Source organism: Vombatus ursinus, unplaced genomic scaffold (assembly GCF_900497805.2).
Source record: "Vombatus ursinus unplaced genomic scaffold, bare-nosed wombat genome assembly UNPS02001419.1, whole genome shotgun sequence".
Taxonomy (NCBI): Eukaryota; Metazoa; Chordata; class Mammalia; order Diprotodontia; family Vombatidae; genus Vombatus; species Vombatus ursinus.
This window is the reverse complement of record NW_020941197.1, coordinates 14260786-14275451: the sequence shown is the minus strand read 5'-3', so window position 1 is coordinate 14275451 and position 14666 is coordinate 14260786. Positions and strand designations below refer to the sequence as shown.

General features: G+C 34.4%; 1 protein-coding gene across 7 annotated transcripts in view; it reads left to right on the top strand.

Annotated features, from left to right (window-relative positions):
* Window positions 1-14666, top strand: part of CBLB (Cbl proto-oncogene B) — a 109534-nt gene that overhangs the window by 55666 nt on the left and 39202 nt on the right. For 6 of the 7 annotated variants that reach the window (XM_027867150.1, XM_027867105.1, XM_027867141.1 and 3 more), the window contains exons 8-9: window positions 131-225; window positions 13413-13559. In XM_027867150.1, coding sequence (XP_027722951.1) covers window positions 131-225; window positions 13413-13559 — 242 coding nt within the window. The remainder of the gene's footprint in view (window positions 1-130; window positions 226-13412; window positions 13560-14666) is intronic. The other variant, XM_027867123.1, reaches the window with a different exon arrangement.

Here is a 14666-nt window from a genome sequence, read left to right as displayed (position 1 = left end):
CACACAAAAAGTAAAGTGTAAGTATACAATATTGAGTTTCACCTTCATCAAAAATTAGCATAATTTTGGTCCAAATTTTTTTCAAAAGCAAAGTAGATTATTTAAAGTAACCAATTGTTCCATTTTTCAGGTCTTTTCTAATGGTCACCTGGGAAGTGAAGAATATGATGTCCCTCCCCGGCTTTCCCCTCCTCTCCCAACTACATCCTTTCTCTCTAACCTAAAGTAAGTTCTGTTGAGATTTGTAAATCACTTGTCAAAATGCAAACCATTAGAAGTTGCAGTTCTGCAAAGAAACTTTATTATAAATGGGCAAGGAGTAACAGAAAAGTCTTACAATCCAGTTATAAATGGCAAATGCTAAAGATTAAAATTGCTCTGACTTTCTTTAATACAAGACAAATTACTCAGTGTGGATTGCATTTGGCAGAGAATGGGAGGCATAGGTTCTAAAGCAAGGGAATGGTGATGAAAACTATATCTTATGAAGATTATTTTATTCCTTAATTCACTGGTTTCATACACGCACACTTTAATGAAACTTGAACTTTTTTGGATAAAAATAATCTTCCTAAAACACAGCTTTCACCACTATTCAATGAAATTAATGAAATTGTCATAATTAGAGTCTGTACTTTTAGCACTTCTGCTTATTGAATCTGTTGGGAAGTGGAGTAAAACCTCTAGGTGTGTGGGTCGTTTCATTTTTATTGAACTAAAATTATCTGGTTTGTAGATAAGCGAAATAAGAATTAGCAAAGTTCTAATGAAATTTATTTCATTGGCAATTTCCTAACACATAAAATTTCCAGTGAATCTAAAACTGTCCAAGTAGATACATTTTCCCGTTACCTCTTATTTTTCCCCAGAAGCAAAATGAAATTGTATTGATTAGATAGAGGAGTGTTTTAACACAGTATTTTCAACACATTGAATTTTACTTTTTCCTGTAATGAACATTTGCTATAATCTTTTTTTTTATAGTAATACCAGTTATAATTGGAGGTTTGGTAAATTGACTTGTACATCTCATAATTAGAGACTGCAGTTCAGTTTTCCTTGTTTTAGCTGCCTACCCACACAATTTCTCTTTGCCTGGTTAAAAACAGTAATGTTGACTTTTAATGGCTCAAATACCTATATATTGAGATGACAAAGTGACTTAACAGAAAAATCATTAGATTGGGAGTTAGGACACCTGGATCCCAATCATAGAATTTTAGATTTAGAGCTAGAAGAGACAATAGAGATCAATGTCCTATCATTTTATAGATTATGAAAAAGAGCTCCACAAAGAAAAATGACTTTCGCAAGATAGTAATTATGGTAAAATTATTACCTGGAACTCAAACCCAGGGGCTTGGGATTCCAAGTCCAATACAATACAAATACAGTAAACATTTATTAAGCACTTAGAATGTTACAGGCAGTGTCCCAAGAGCTGGGGCTACAAATAAGAAAAAGACAATCCCTACCCACAAGGATCTTATAGTCTAATGATGGAAAACAACATAGAAAAGGAAGCTTAAAAGAAGGGAGGTAAGCGGGCAGTGTTTGATAATGGTAGAGTCAAAACCAGGCAGTATAGCCATTGGAAATAAAGTGCTATATGGGCTTCTGAGGTCTAGGGACTTTGAGAGAATTTTTTTTGTTCAATGCTCCGGTCAGAAGGGGAAAGACAACTGAGAATCCTGATGAAGTATAAATAACAAAGCTGATGAAATCACTGTGATGATAAGTTCCCTGATGATGAGGTCTTCCTTGGGAAAAGTTGAGAGCTCTTTTCTCTACATTTGGCCCAACTCTGTAGCTAAATATGTGACTTTAAGCAAATTTTTATTTTTATTTTTATTTTTTTTTTGTTTTTAGGCAACAGGGTCACACAGCCTAGTAAGTGTCAGGTGTTTGGTCTGAGATCGGATTTGAACTCAGGTCCTCCTGACTTCAGGGCCAATGCTCTATCCACTGTGCCACCTAGCTGCCCCTTAAATATGTGACTTTAGACAAATCAGATCACTTCTTTATCAATTTATAAAAATGTTAGGCTAGTTTCATGGATGTCTGTCAGCTGTAGAAATCTGTGACTCCCCAGAGGCTTCTCACAGACCCATGTGGTTTCCCTTTCAGTTGGCAGACTTTTTTCCTTCCCCCTTAAATGCTCTTGAGAACTTTCCCCTACATTGCTTTTGGGCTCTCAAGGCAAGATTTTCTATCAAAAGTACAACATTTTGTGGAAGAACAAGAGCAATCACAAGATCTGTGTTCTACTCAAACCTCTGCTGGTACTTACTATAAAATGCTCTGCAGGTTGTGTAACTTCTGGTATTCAGTTTTCTCATATGTAAAAAAAGGTTGGACAATCTGACCTGTAAAGTCCTTTCAAGTTATCTGTCTTAATGTAATTTATCTTGGAATTTAATATAATTTTGATATTATATGGTCGTCATTTTTTTGTGGTTCTGATTAGCTTTATTGGCTCCTTTTTTTTAGCCTGTTGAAATTATTAGTCATACTTAAGTATGAGCATTTAATATTGAATAAAAAGCTAAGCACCTCCCTTTCTCTCTCTCTCTTTTTCCTCTTTCTGTGTCTCTCTGTCTCTCTCACACACATATATACACACACATTTTATATATATATGTATGTATGTATGTATGTATGTATATCAGTGGTATATAGCTGATGCAATGGATAAAGTGTTGGGCCTGAGTTCAAATCAAGGGCATTATTACTAAAGTCATGCCCAAGTAACACATAACTAATGAATAGGTTTTAAATGCATAATTTTATATTTGCTGGCTGACTCCCAAATAGATTCTTCTCTTTGTACCCCCTACTCCATATCCCAACCTCCCCTTCAAGTCCTTTGTATTCTTTATAGCCTATTTTCTCTCTTGAGCTCTTGTTTCATATCAATTGCCAGTATAACTGCCTACTTCCCCACTTACCCCACTCACCTCTTTTCCAGACATATTTCTATCTAGGATACTGCCATTTTTCTGATAATACAGATTCAAAACCATTGTATTATCCTAAAACCAATCAGTTGCCAAGTCATATCAATTCTGCCTCTATGACATCTCATCTCCTCACATGGCCACCACCCTCATTTAGGCCCACATTGCCTTTTGCCTAGATGATTTCAGAAGCTTCCTAGTTGATCTCCCTGTCTCTAATCTTTCCTTTCTCCAGTCTGTCCTCCACAAAACTGTTAAATTATTATTTGTAAAACACAGGTTACTCTTGTTCAAGAAGCTTCAGTGACTCCCTGTTATCTCTACAATCAAATACAAACTCTCTGTTTGGCATTTGAACCCGATAACAACCTGGCTCCAACCTACTTCTAGGAATGGGATTATTGAACACTGTTCCTTTCATGCATGAATTCCTCATTCTAGCCTAATGGACCTAATTGCTGTTCCCTGTACATGAGATTCCATCTCAGTGCTTTTATTTTTCCATACCAATAATGCATTTTACTTTCACTTAGGCCTGTTAGAGTCCCTGGCTTCTTTTAAAGGTCAGCTCCAAGGCAGTCTAATACATAAAGTCTTTTCTTGTAGTCTTCCATAGCCAACCCTGAAATGGCTGTTTTTGCTTTTTATTCTGACCCTTCAGGGCACTTATCATAATATACACTACCTGCTAATGAGGTGTGTAGGTGCCTTTGGAAAAATTTGGCTCCCATCTCTTGTCCCTTCATTCACCTCATAGCTGGGGTGGCAGGTTCTTCGTAGAGGTTTGGTTCTTGAGTTTGAGAGCCATGAACAAGGAGTAAGAGCCACACCCCTACCCCTTCTCATTTGTGGGGGGACAGTGAATGTCACACAGGATGAGCAGGCATGGATGGGTAGGGACCTGTACTGCATGTAACATTAAAATATCTTTTTCCCCAAACCCCCAGTTCATCTGCCAAACTTCCCTGTTACTGTCAAAGGCACTCACATGCTTCTAGTCATAGGTTTTCACCGCTTCATTGTCATTTTTGACTAGTTATTTTCTCTCACTCCAAATGCACTTACTTTCCGTTGATAAAGCTTGTCAGTTCTACCTTCACATCTCTCCTATGTTTCTCCCATCTTCCTTTTCACACAGCCACTGCCCTAGCTCAGGCCCTTATCATCTGAGAAGTGACAACATGCCCTAACTGTAGGATTTCACCCTTGCCAAAGTGATATTCCTGAAGTGCAAGCCTGACTATTTCATGTTCTTCTTCCTCCTTAGTAGGCTCCAATGGCTCCTTATTAGTTCTTGATTCAAATATTATTTTATCTTCATCTCATCCATTTCCAGCATCAGTTTTTTAAAAAGTTTTACAATTAAGTAATTAGCAGTACAGTAGTATGTGTATAAATAAGTAAATATACACATATTGGGGGTGTGTGCTCAAAAAATTGTGATCAAAAAAGTTTTTAAGTCACGGCTATAGACCAGTAGAATCAACCAGGAAATAAAATAGCAACAGAAAGGGGAAACAACTCATACTGTTTGTTTTACTGTTTGTTTCACACGCATATATGCATATATATGCACATATATAAAATTTTGTAGATGCTTTTGGAAATCAGTGTCTTGTACAGTTACCTGATGTGTGTGTTTTTTTTTTTAAATAAGTTGTTTCATTGTCATCTTCAATATAGAGTAGATTTAATTGTCTCATTTTGTACTATGACTGTTTAGGTCAAATTATAAGAAATAAGTTTCTTTAAGATGAATATAAGAACATGTGGGGAAAAATAATTGGATAGAGTGCTAGGCCTGAGTTCAAATCAAGGGCATTATTACTGAAGTCATGCCTAAGTAACAAATAATTAAGAAATAGGTTTTAAATTGCATGATGTTACACAAAGTGAAATATGTATGTGTATTCTTATATGCATATATACATACATATATAAAAATATATTGTGTGTGTGTGTGTGTGTGTAACACACCCTTTCCCCCCTTGGAGAAGTTTCCCCTTCCATCTAGTAATTCATTTTTTATTAATTCTTGTATATGAGCTAGTTACCCCAACATTTTTCCCCTTGCTTTCTTCCCGACCTCTATGATCCTCCTTTGTTTAAGTGATATGCAGTTTTTTTTTTAAATGGAAAACTCCTTAGTGGAAAGTTTTTAGTTTCACATAAGCAGGAATATATGTGATAAATAGTGCCAGCAGATCATTGCTTCAGCTCATCCAAAGTGCTCATTTTTTCCTGAAATTCTTTCTTCCATTGATTGTGCAATGCCATAACTTGTGTGCATTTGCTTTTGACCCAAAGGAAACACAGACTGTTCACCCATCACTCCTGTTCTTAAATTAATGAAATTAGGTACAAAAAAGCTATTTGAGTCTATTTTCTGGCCAAAGAAGGATTGATTATTTTAACATAGATTTATCTAGTGTTTTGGTTATTTTGCTAATGTACACAACTCAGGTATGCAAAATATTTTCACTGACCACATAAGTAGCATTAATGTATGTCAGTGGTATACCACAAATATATGCATGCCATTTTCTGTTCAAGTAACATTTTATTTAATTGCTAATTCTTTTGTTGTTCTATAGAATTATAAGTTGCCTGCCTTGTAGGGAAGCAGGATATCTGGAAGATGATTTGGAATCACAGGACATTAATTCTTTAATGTTAGGTGCTAAGTATAGCCAGAGTTGCACTTAGACCCAATATGAAGTACTGAGCCCAGTAAACTTGATAGACACCAGCAAGATCTCTTATTGCTCTTTATTTTTCTGTTTTGCCACAAAAATCTCTTCAGTGCTTTGGTAACCAACAGACTACCAGGGGACTCTTTTTATTCAGATTGCTGTAGTCAAAGATTATGAAACTTGAGTGAAAAGGACCCTCAGAAGCCATCTAGTCCAAGCTGTACCCCTTGACAACATGTCTGACATAACCACTAGCAATTATCAGTTCACTACTTTCAGAGGGCATCTGTTCCATTTTGGGTGCTTCTAATTGTCAATAAAATTTTCATTATATTAGATTGATAACTGTTCTAACCTTTGTTTCCAGTTTTGCTTTCTAGGACCACGTGAAACACATTCTCAGGCTTCTTGTACATTACAGCCCTTCAAATACTGGAAGAAGCATCCTTGTACATCTTCTCTTCTTTAAGCTAATTATCTTCAGTTCCTTTAGCTAGTCCTTGTGTTCTGATTTCCAGTCTTTTTATCATAATCATTACTTTCCACTAGATGTACTATAGTTTTTCCCAGTACTTCACATGTGGTCAGTCAAAGCCAAATATAGTGAGACGGCCATCCATTTTACTGTGGACATTGTTTCTGTTAACTTAGTTTAAGGATTTTGTTAGGCTCATTTTTCTTGTCTGCTGTGATATTTTTGAACCCTGATTCTGTCATACAGTGTGTTGGCTATTCCTCCTAGCTTTGTTTCATCTGCAGACATGATTAAGTACCTCATCTCTTCCATTACCCAAGTTATTTTATTCCTTCCTAAATACATCAAAGAACCTAGGAAGAACCTGAGAAATACTTTTACTAATATACATCCCATATACTTTCTTTCTCTAAAACAAATTAGATAAATAGCAAAGTAAAAAAAAAAAGGAAGAAAATTGTATTATATTTGTTAATGGAATGGAATTATCACTTTAAATTATTTTCCACAAATCAAATCACAGCCATTTTGCCATATTAATTTACAGTCCAATTCTCATATGCTTTAATATTCCTTTCTTCCTGTGTGTGGAGAACTGAATATTTATCTTCCTGTCCTCATGAATTGTTCATTTTCCTGTCATAGGGAAACCTGTAGGGCTAGGGAAGAGGCTGTGAATGAGATCTGTAAGTGTAGCATCTACATTTTGTTAAAAGTGAAAGTGTTCGTATTTCTATTCCCACATCCCTGTGGAATTACACATTTACTGTGAAATTGGTGAACTGAACACTGGTATAATTGCTTTACTATTCAAGCACCAGATAGGTAAATTCAACAGTGTTTTGTGGTGAGCTGTTCCAGAAAGTTTGCTCAACAGTTAGTGGAAATTTCATCTTCCATAGGAGGAGGATAAATTTCCTGGTCTCTGATATCTATCATTCCAGGCCAGATCTCTTTTAAGTGTTAGAAAGTGTGATATTATTCTCTGAGGCCTATCTTTGGCAACATCAATATATAGTAGAGAGATTTTTTTTTACCCCAATAGTTTTTTTTTTCTTTTAAACCATGTATCAGTAACATGTACCTGCCTTTCTTAGAACCATAGAACTTTCTCCCTCTCTCCACCCTTCCTTTTAATCTCAGCTTGATATTTTTGAAAGAAGATAGAAATGTGATACAACCCAAATATCCTCTCATACACAAGTCTAGTTCACTTTATCTACTTTCTGGAATGAAGATTCTTGTGGTAGAAAATGTGCCAAACTGGTCCTTAGAGCACCTGAATTTTGAACCCTTATTCTTATCTAACTGGCAATTATGTTATTAGGCTAATTACTTACTCACTCTAGACTTCGATTTATTCACCCATAAAGTAAGGAGTTTTGATCCTTCAAACTTGAAGATTTTATGGTTCTGAATTCTTCAATTTCTCTTTTGAAATTGGTATCCTGTGTAATAATAAAAAAAAAATCTAAAGTATGAGGATAGCTGGTCCTGAAGATTCAATTCCATTAATAAAAATTACCTTCTGAAATGAACATCTGAGAAGAATCTTATTTATAAATGATAAGTAAAATTTGTTTTGATAATATAGCCTGTAAGTGATGGTCAGCTCCCCTACCTTCAACTGCCTCTCCCCCCCCTTTTTTTCTTCAACCCTCTTTTAACATGGCATAGTAGAAAGAGAAGGAAAATTGTAATCAGAGTCCCCCAGGATTGAATCTAAGCTCTTAAAATTACTAGTCATTTCAGCTCTGTTTTCTCTTCTTTAAAATAGCGATAATACTTGCCCTACTACTACACAGAGTGTTTGTGAGGGAAGTGTTTTCTAAGCCATAAATCACTAATAAATGTGAATTATTTTCTACTTTTATGGGTTGTGAAAAATTCATTAAGTACTTCATCCTTTGAGACTAGTGATGTAAGGGGCTCTTGTAATTAGGAAAATAAGGATCTTACGTGGTATGTAACAGAGATACAGCCTACTTTAATATGAAACATACATACAATGAGAGAACGAATATAGAATAACTTTCTCTAATACGTTGTTAGATATTTCCATTATATAAAGATTTAAGTAAATTACTGGTGTGTATGCTCATGGAAATCTCACATTTAGACAGAGATCACCTGAGTGAAAGATCACTTCTTTTTCCTAATCTGGAATAATTTGTGAAAAAGCATAGTTTTATTTAGTTGTTGCTTGAATGAGTGGAAAAAACACCAATTGACAAGCTGCAACAGAAATGGCATTTCAAGGATATTATGGAGGTTAAATCAAGTGTTACCTGAAGAAGACACCAACCACAGTTTATGTAGCCCAACATCAGGAAGATTTTATGATTGAACCTATTGAATGTAAGAATTTGTTGAATGAAGTCATAACACCAAAAGGAAAAAAAAACCTATTTTTTCCCCTGAAGTCTACCTGTTCTTTATGCATGTGTTCAGGTTAAAATGGTACAAATTTATTCTTTCTCATTTGTGGTTCATATCCAGTCACAACATAGTTGGAAGGGCACTTCTTAATTTTGTATCTCAATACAAAATCTCTATGATGTTTTTCACAATGCTTGTATCCTTTGAACACTTACTAAATGCTTGAAGAGTATGAAAAGAATATGAAATGCTGGCTTAAAATTGCAGGATGGGTTCTTGGCCAGCTTTAACTGGGAACCAGCCAAATCTCATTAATTCTACTTTGCTAACCTACTGACCCAGCAGTTTTTCCAGAAACAAAATTAGTGGTTGAAAATTTGCCTATGGAAAAAATTAACATTTATCCACAACTGAAAACAAGTAAACACATGAATAAATGGTGAATAATTCTAAATTTAATTTTTTCTTTTACCACAAGTTATATTTAAAACCTGAATTGTATGTCAGGAATGAAGTGATTTGAGCGAGAGAGAAAGGTGTTGCTGTGTGAAATTTTCAAAAAAAAAAATGAAGTCATTTATAACAACTTAGAGCTGCTTTGATAGTGAATGGAAAAGTGTTATGATTTATACCTCTTGAAAAATTGGTGTCAATCCTGGTTTATTCATTTTATTGCATCAGCTAACTTCCTCCTGACCCCATGAGATTTATTTTTACGAATTATTTGTATGTTGAATGAGAAATATTCTTTATTAATATAGTCTATTAAGTCAGAACTCCTACATTGACATTATTGAACACACTATGCCATTTTAAAATGATTTAATCTTCTAAGTAATATCTTACATATATCTATAATATTTCCCTTTGAGAAGTTCAAGTTTGAAATATTTTACTATAAGAAAAAATAAATCTGGTTAGCATAATCCTCATTAAGTATCTATGACTGAGAGTCTCAACTTTTTCTGTCATATTTTACAAATGACATTTGAAGAACTGTCATCTTTAACTTATGAATCTAGTTCCCTAGAATTACTTTGAAATGATGTATTTTAGAATCTTATAGTCCTGTAAAGTGAAAGGTGAACTTTGCTTTTCATCCTTTCATTCATTTACCAAACATTCATCAAATACCTACATTGATCAAATAACCAAATCACAACACTTTTACATTCACTATCAAAGCAGCTCTAAGTTGTTATAAATGACTTAATTTTTTTTTTTGAAAATTTCACACAGCAACACCTTTCTCTCTCAAATCACTTCATTCCTGACATACAATTCAGGTTTTAAATATAACTTGTGATAAAAGAAATAATTAAATTTAGAATTATTCACCATTTATTCATGTGTTTACTTGTTTTTAGTAGGTATTTGAATAGTATGTTAGGTACTATGGGGGTAGTAGCAATTCACATTTATGTGGTGTGATTTGAGGTTTATGAAGTGCTTTTCTAATAACAGCCTTGCAAATATTAATATCCCAGTTTTACAGATGAGAAAGTTGGGGCTTAAGAAGCTTAAGTGAGTTGTTCATGGTCACATAACTACAAGGTGTTTAAAAAAAAGCCTGTATATGAACCCAATTCTCCAATAAATAAGAAGAAACATTACCTGCTCTCATAGCCCTTAGATTCTGTGTGTGTGTGTGTGTGTGATAAGAAAACTACAAAATGATGTTATTTTATTTTTTAAGTTTTGATTATTCCTAATTGGAGGTATCAGGTATATTGTCGAAAGAGATGGCATTTTTATCTGGGCCTTGAAAGGATAGGTGTGATATGGGTAGATGGAATTGAAGAAGGATCAGTGGAAGGAAGAAAGCGAACAGGAAATCATAGAGCATGTTTAAGGAAAGAGAGCCAGTCTAAATTGACTGGAGGATAAAATGTATGAAGGGGTTGTAAAGAAATACTAGATTGCAAAGTACATTGAAATCAGATGAAAAATGCCAATCCCAAAGAATGTGGACTTAATTTGTTAAGTAATGGAAAGCCATTGAAGGATTTTTGGGTAAGGGTATGCATGACATGACCAGAGCTAGGCTCAAAAAGATTAATGTGGCAGTCATTTACAGTGGACCTACTATATTTTGAGGTCTGGACTATTAGAGAGACCTGACATTTGTGAAGGGGGAAAAACAATATACAATAACTGTGTAGGGAGAAATAGCTGTAACTACCTGGCTTTGTGAAACCTGAGCCTTTACCAGTTCAGGCAAAGCTTCTTGATTGTAGTAGTATTCAACTTGGCTTGTAAATGATGGGTAAAAACAATAGGGCAGTAGGATTAATCTGTGTGTAGGGTTGCTTGAGGTTAGGGAAAGAGACATTGGAGCTGGGGAAACCTATTGCAGTAGATTTGAAATACTGTACAAGGGCTGTAGCAGTATGTCTAGAGCAAGTGGAAGATGCAAGAAACATCACAGACAGAAAGAATTGGACTTGAGGACTGGATGTGTAACAACAAGAGGGAACCTGACAAGATTGTTAATGCCGATGACAAGAAATAGGAAAGTCAAGAGAGAAAGCAAAATCTGTAGGGAAAATGATTTGTTTTGAACATGTTGAGTTGGAGGCAAACCAGGAAAGATATCCAAGTGGAAATATCCTAAAAAGAGTCATAAATGTGATCTGAAACTCAAGAGAAAGATGATGATTGGATATATGAATTGATTTAGTAATCCTCTTCATAGATGAGAGGATGGGTTAAGTTGTGGGAGTAAATGACATTGCTAAGATAGAGAATATAAAGAGAAAAATGACTAGCCAACCAAGAACAGAACCTAGAAAAAGGGGGGAATCAAGAGGGAAAGAAGACAGAGACATAAAAGGCAAAGAGGTGAAAGGAGAACCCAGAGAACACAGTCTTCTGGAATCCAAGGGAGTAAAGAACATAAAAGGGGGGTCTAGGTCAGTAACAAAATAGAGCAAAGAGGTCAAGTTGAGTGATAATTGAGAAAAAGGTTTTGAATTTGATGACTAGGGGTCACTGGTCATTTCCTTCAGAGATACTTTATCTGTTGATTTGTAATGCAATTCACACATTCATCTGGTTTCAGACCTTAGATATCTGAACTGATATTCTTCCTCATCAAAAGAGAATTCTTACTGAAGAGCAGTATATGATGTCAGAAATGTACTCCAAAGAATAAAATTGCCCTTAGGGAAATAAACTGACATCTTTGAATACTGTCTTTATATAATATGCCTACCTTAGTACTTTTCTGAGTTTTAACATGCTAGTACAGTGTGTATTTGGTTGAAAAGTAGTTTTCTTTTTATAAACTATGAAGTATTTATATAGTGATTCAATATGATTAGAAGATGAATTAGGGTAAGACTATATTCTCCACTAAAGTTATAAAGGGCAGAGTGCTTCCCAGCCTCAAAGAAAGCAGAGCCACATGCTAAGTTAATGGGTCAGCTAGGTAAAAGTGTCTATATGGAAACATTCCTTTAAGAAAGGGCATTTCTATGTGTCCTCCTCTCATTCCTCCCTTCTCCCCTTGCAGCTGTTTTTCCTCAGCTGAGCATTTGCTCACCTGCCCTTACTAAGAAACCAAACTTTTAATAGGTGCCCGTATGTCATTATGAAGTTCACTAAATCCTCCAACCATGTTTTTGGTGGCAAACTTGGATTTACCTTCATTGAGTATCAGTGTAGACATTCTCTAAGTTGATTATGAGCATTATATAAGGAATAAAGAGTTTACAGCCAGTTTTTTTTAAAACTGTTATTAAAAATCTTCAGGGTATACTAAGAATATGCCTTTACAGATCTTATCAGAACTATTTCCTTTAGTTATGTGGACTCTGACTTTATGAATTAAAGCATATGGATCTAGTCTTCCAAATTTTTTCAAATCTCTTCTTAAAAAAGATATCTGTAAGATGAAGGATGTTGGATTAGATCACATCTGAGGCCAGTTCTAGCTCAAAATACTGTTAAGTACAGAATCTGTCTCCATTCTATAACCCAATAATTTTGTTTAACTTTTTATTACTTATTAGCATGATTTCAAAGGGGAGGGGAAGTTATTTTAGTCTGTAAACTGCTATATTTAGAGAAGACCTCTTGCTCCCTCTACAGAAGGTGGTTGAAAATTGCAGACTTTCTAGAATATAAAAGTACAAACATATATCCTTCATTTTAAACTTCTTTTCTTATGTTTTACTTGATCATCTTATGTTCTGGTTATGTTTCAGTTATTTTATTAACTTCTGTTTATTTATTTTAGCCAAATAAATTGAATATTTAAACAATTACCTATTATACTTTATCAATTAGTGGAAATGAGGACCTCGAGTAAAGTTCTCCTTTTCTCTGCTCTTCTAAATAGTTTTAGTTCACGTTTTATACTTATCTAAAAAAATTACTTCATAATTATAAATTTATAGAGAAGAAAGTAAGATATCCTTAAACCAAACTGACCATTCTCTAACTAGGGAAAGTACCAATTATCCTGAGACATTGCCTCTTTTATGGAAACTTCTTTTAAAAATCAAGTTGAAAATTTGCCTGTTTTTTTTGTTATTTTATTTACCCATTTAAAGTTAAAAGATTACCTTGTTACTGAATATTTTTTTGAAGTTGCCTTGGAAAATTTATGCATCTTTTCTGATAACAGCAAGATTTTTTTTTGTTTGATTTGACAGCACCTAGTTCTTCTAATTCTTTCATTTAAAATTATAAACATAAAGATGCTTTTCTCCCCTCTATTGAATCTTGGCCAAAAGAATGAAAAATCTGATTCATTTATATTAATTTTAAGAAGCAGCTCCTTTGATGTTATCCTGTAGTTGAAAGATGAATGACTGACAGGGTAGTCTATGTGATTTGCATATATCACATCAAACTTGCTGAAAAATCAAACAAATTCTAGACCAGAATTTTTGTTTTTAATAGGTGTCCTATTCCTTTAACAAATAGTCTGGCAGAAAAAATAAAAGAAAACGTAGAGGAAGAGGATGATGACTACAAGATTCCTTCATCCCATCCTGTATCCCTGAGCTCACAACCACCTCATTGTCATAGCATAAAGCCTCCTGTACGGTAAGAATATATGCAATGTTTATCAACTTATACCTTCATAGACGTTACTTCTTTTGTTCCTGGTTTTATGTGGTTTAATCATTTGCATTTAATTAGAAACAGTTGAATTCTTGGGCTAATTTGTATCCTCCCTTACGCTTCCTATTTTCTACCCTTATTCTAGAGTGAATTAAAAGATGTGAACTTCTCATTAATCAGGAAGCCATTACACTAAATTAGTTAACTGGTAGGTATAATGGAACATTTTGTTCCATGAAAAAAATAGCTCATACTTTAATATGATTCTGCTCGTGTAGAATACATGCAATTTCAGTAACTATTTCAGTGCTTGGGATTTGTTCTGCATACCTTCCTCCGCAAGAAGAATGAGTATCTATAGAAACTTTGAAATGGTATAAAGAAAGTCATTATGCAAATGTGCCTTAACATTATCCTTATCATATATTGGAGAATTTTTACATTTGTGTCTTTTCACTTATGAACATAGCTTCCTCAATTCAGATTTTGAATTAATGAAACTAAATCATCTAAAAAATGTCTTCCTTTGCTGTTCACAATACTGGATCACTATCCCTACATCCCTTTAGTTTGCATTAGCTAAAATTTCATCAGACTTACAGAGATCAGATACTGACATTATGATTCAAATTTTTTTTTCTTCCTACTGAAATTATGTTATCCTTAGCTTTTGGAGTGGCAGCTACCTTTAGAGTTCAAAAGTACTTTGGTATCTTCAGGTTGGAAGAAGAAACTGAATTCAAACAGTGAATTCACTAGTAAGCCTCAACCTAATTGTATTCTTCAGTTTCATCTAGTTTTATCTGTCTGTGTGCATAAAGGATCAGGTTTTATTTATTTATTTTTTCTTATAGACACTTGATTTACCTCCCTGATGCTTCTCAGCAGTCTGCCATTGCCTTTCACCTTTAAAACCTAGCCAAAGGAATGCAAAAGTTTAACAGAGTAAAATGATAACCTCATTCTCAAATTGTACAAAGTTTTATTGCCATTTTTATAGAATAAGAGAAGAAAAAAAGAGGGGCTTCAAGACGAGCAAGCCCTTGTCTTGAGGACAGAAGTTAATGCAACTTCTGAAGATGGGGTTAT